This window comes from Adiantum capillus-veneris, chromosome 10 (assembly GCF_014529385.1).
Source record: "Adiantum capillus-veneris isolate H3 chromosome 10, ASM1452938v2, whole genome shotgun sequence".
Classification (NCBI taxonomy): Eukaryota; Viridiplantae; Streptophyta; class Polypodiopsida; order Polypodiales; family Pteridaceae; genus Adiantum; species Adiantum capillus-veneris.
In genome coordinates, this window is record NC_140940.1 from 159,275,056 (window position 1) to 159,279,197 (window position 4,142).

The window sequence follows — 4,142 nt, forward strand, 5'->3', positions numbered from 1 at the left end:
CAAGAGGAAGTATTGAAAAGTAGAACAAAATTTTATTATCTTCACACTTTTTCTCAAAACCATTTTCACAACCATTCATGACTCCTTTTTATGGATTTTCTAAGAGGAAAGATTAAAAAATAGAGCAAAAATTTACTATAAATTTACTATTCACACTTTCTCAAAATCTAAGCGGGATTTTTCCTTTCCCACTTCCTCTCAAAAAGCATTTTCAAATTTCAAAGCATCACAATTGTAAGACACTCCTCAAATACTTGTGAGCAACTTTTGGCAACCAAGCAAAGTTGCAGGCTTTGTGCAACTTAAGGGTTGACTTTGGAACAGTGCACAAAGAGAGAGAGAGAGAGAGAGAGAGATGCTAAGTAAGAGCAAGGAGTTTGAAGGTAAGAGGGGCCATGACGCCACCAAAAGCGGCACCGTTTTATTAGTTGGTGACAATGTTTGGTAGCCCTCCCAACACCTTGCAAATGGAAGGACATTGCAATCCTCTTTCACATAGGCAATGCACAAATCTGCAGGGCCTTGTGTTCTTTGTGGGATGGTGCTTTGCTTCAAGTCATCTATCTTATGGCCACATCATCCACAACAAATTAAGAGGAGATAGAAAAAAAGTTCATCGCTCATGTTCACATGATTTGATACCACATATTTTTTAATGGGACTTTGGGACACAGCAAAACCAAAATAGATTTTCCCCAACTAGCCTCATGTTGGGTTAGTACAAAACAAGAGTCATATAAGTATACAAGGTTTGCCACTCGCGATAAATCAAAATACACACACACACACACACAAAGCCTTTCGAGCAAGCCGAAACCCGTTAGGGTTATATCTATTCTCGTGATGTGACCCTTGCCTCCTAATCTTCACCAAGTTGTTAGCCATTAGCCATAGATGCACTCCCTTGGTAACACACTCTGGATAGGTTTCTAAGAAGAGATAAATCGAATTCAATCTTGAGCTTCTTAGAACCTAGGCCATCCATGTCCACATAGAGAAACTCAGGAATCCTGTTTGACACCTTCCAGCAAACACACACCCTAGGAGAATCGGACGATTCCCGGGCTTTGTGGCGAGGAACATAGAGCACTTTGCCGAGTGGCATAGCTAGCTCCTGCAAAAATGGGTAAAAGTAGACTGGCAAATGCACAAAAGTGACCCATACTGGACAAGTGTCTTCAAGTTCCTGCATTGGGGAAAAGCTTGGAACATACGGTATCGCGTATCCAATGCCTCCTTGAAAGGATATAATGCGGCAGCATACGCTTTCATTGGCAGCATTCTTTGAGCCAAGAAGAAGCACATAAAACCCTCCTCCGAGCGACCATGTTCTCTCGGTGTCTATCGGATTTTGTGAGCCGGCCTCAGCTGCATTATCTCTCTTTGGCTTCCCCAAGTCATATACAATAATACATCTCTCGCGACAGTCGGCATACACTTGTAAGAGGCACCATGTATTTAGCTTCACATGCAATTGTGGATGCTGTTTTGATGACGACATGGCTTCATGGTGGTTCCCTTTGCATGCAAATGGCTCAAGGCCCATGAGCTCAATGGCATCCTTGTACCATGGCCCCTTCTGAATGTCATCTACAACTTTGACCAAACTTCTAGACTCCTGTGCATTCATCTTAACTCTCTCATGAGTGAGTACATGGCCACCAAGCTTCGCAAACACATCAGCCTCTGCATGTGCCATTGTATATCTTGGCACATGATTGCTCCCTTGCTCTGGTGTGTCGACCTTGTTTGTTATATTTTTAGTAGCACTAGTCTCATTGTCACATATCATGCCATTTATGCAATTAGCATCCTCACTTCCTTTCGGGTGCTCCTTGACGAAAAGGGACTGAGGAGACCCTTCGGCTGTTAGCTCCTCCTGCAAAGACCGAGCTGCCTCCTCATTTTCCTTGAATGCCACATCTTCTATGCCATCATTTGCTTCATCCTTCCTAAGCCCAGAACCAGTTTCCTCGGTGACCGTTTCAAGATGGCCAAGACCTGAGTTGAGCTGTTTGTGCACAAGAGCAAGACTCAAGCAATTGATATATTGAGGATGCGGTGAAATGACCTCTGCATCTTTTCCAGAACACAAATCAATCACAGACTTTACCACTCCATTTGGAACTTCATCCACTCCAGATAGATTAAGCTCTTGACTAGTATCACCACAAAGATAGAGGTTAGGCTCAGTTTGATGGTAATCGTCAGAACTTATGATTGCATCTCCATGGCTGGGTGGTATGCAAGCATTTCCAGTGTCTCTTGGAGATGCCATAACGCTCTCATCAACCTTTGTCCTTTTACTGCGTGCCCTGTCATATCCTATAAGCTCCTTACCAACACCTTGAGAGCAGATGACAGGTGAGGTAGCAAGTTCCGACTGCGGAGTATCGCTAACACAATCCATTTGACAGCTGGGCCTCCTTGCACAACGCTCTGCGCTCTCATCCGTGGACCTATCACTCAGTACTTCTACCACTTCATTTGCAAGTGCTCTAGCCCCCTTGAAATGAGCTGTTTTGAGCTTCAGCACAAACCTTATGATAGCCATATTCATAACAAAGTAGGAAATATGTCAAGAGCACATTCTTCACACAACATTAAGCATTGCAATCTAACGGGGAAAGAAGAGAATTCTCTCTCTCTCTCTCTCTCTCTCTCTCTCTCTCTCTCTCTCTCTCAGACACATGCATGCACGGACGGAGACAAAAGCAAACCTGATTTTTCCTATCTCATTCTCTTCCTGAGGCGGGATCTTCTGCGTATCCATGTCCCTTCGTTTTCTGATGGAAGATCTGAGAGCTGACCTCTTATCACTGGTTGAGTTTAATGCATGCGCACCCTCTGCAGCAGAGCAGGTCGCGCAAAGCCACCGATCAAGAAGCAGGGCATTGGAGGTGCGAAGCCTCAAGCATTTCAGATGAAAGCTGCTTTCACAGACATCGCAGATTAGGGATTTCTTGCGCTCGTCTTTCCCACAGCATTTGCATAGCAAGGCCAGCTCTGGCTGCAGCTTGCCCACCTGCCCTGCAAACTTGGCGGCATCTCCCTTGAATTCAAATCTTGGCATTAGGCTCTTTACCATGTCTTCAACACATCGCCCAGCGTCGGGATCCTGGGTCACAAACCGTCCTTGCAGCTCTTGACGACTTGAAAACTCCATGATAAAATAGCAGTCACAGTCGAGCTAAAAAAAGAATGAAGCGCAAGCTTTCCATTACTGCCGGTGTGGGTATAGGCTATGCAAGACCTCAATTACTGCTTCGTACTGGCCACTCCTATACCTGATGTTAAGGACCTCGGGACTCGGGAGTTGGCACTTGGCACTCGGAGTCGGAGGTGGTGAAGTGAAGACTGACGTGACGCACTGGTAATGCATTTGCCATTGATGAATCCATTATCCAACTAGAAATTCGTTGGCCGATTTGGTCTAGACTCGCACGGATCTACGGTTGAGGTGATTCGGGACATTTGGTAAATTTGGGTAGGTTTGTAAATTCGGGGCAGTCTGCGCCCCATGTCTTGAACCTGCGACCTCTCCACGGCGAGCCATGTGCACTAACCACTACACCCCCATGCGTTCGTTGAAATAAAGGGGATTCGAGTATCTCATATTGTAAATGTGGGCCGATTAGTAAATTCGGGGTAAATTTGTAAATTCGCGGCGATTGTCAAATCTGACGGTGCACGCCCCGCGTTTTCCTCCTCCACCATTGATCCCATTTGACCATGCCCGTGTGATATAGTGATGAGGCTAGACTATGGGCCAATATAAGGGACCGGTCTTTGTACAAGGACTTGCCTCCTCTCTATATGACACGCCACCAATATTGACTGAATCAAGGGTGGGGATGCATTTGACACGCGCGGGTGAATTCATAACCGTGGATTTGGAGATTTGAATTTACAAATGCCGCATGAGCAACCGAGTTTACCAATTCTTCAAAATTATATTTTGCATGTCTTTACAAAACCATGCGGACTTCCATTGTTTTCAAAAAGCATGCATGGGTCAGTGGTTAGGGCATCAAGCTACCAAGCGAGGTGTTAGGGTTTCAAGTCTTGGGGTGGGGGAGGGGTGGGATTGGGCTCGAATTTACATTTTGCCTACCCTAGATATCCGATAGCCCGATTTCGAC

The 4,142-nt window shown here is 45.4% G+C and overlaps 1 protein-coding gene across 1 annotated transcript; it reads right to left on the bottom strand.

The window, feature by feature from the left end:
* Positions 1-586: 586 nt before the first annotated feature.
* LOC147449953 (uncharacterized) lies at positions 587-3,362 on the bottom strand. Its single transcript, XM_086522749.1, has 2 exons — positions 2,721-3,362; positions 587-2,540 (listed from the first exon to the last, which is right to left on the bottom strand). Exons 1-2 carry the CDS (start codon positions 3,164-3,166, stop codon positions 878-880), a joined length of 2,109 nt encoding a protein of 702 aa, XP_086378875.1. The 5' UTR covers positions 3,167-3,362; the 3' UTR covers positions 587-877.
* Positions 3,363-4,142: the final 780 nt, after the last annotated feature.

Bases quoted from the DNA above. Each gene is read 5' to 3' on its own strand.
- LOC147449953 (XM_086522749.1), bottom strand. From the start codon at position 3,166: ATGGAGTTTTCAAGTCGTCAAGAGCTGCAAGGACGGTTTGTGACCCAG. The intron at 2,541-2,720 runs GTTTGCTTTTGT...GGCTATCATAAG, and splicing joins AATGAGATAGGAAAAATCAG to GTTTGTGCTGAAGCTCAAAA.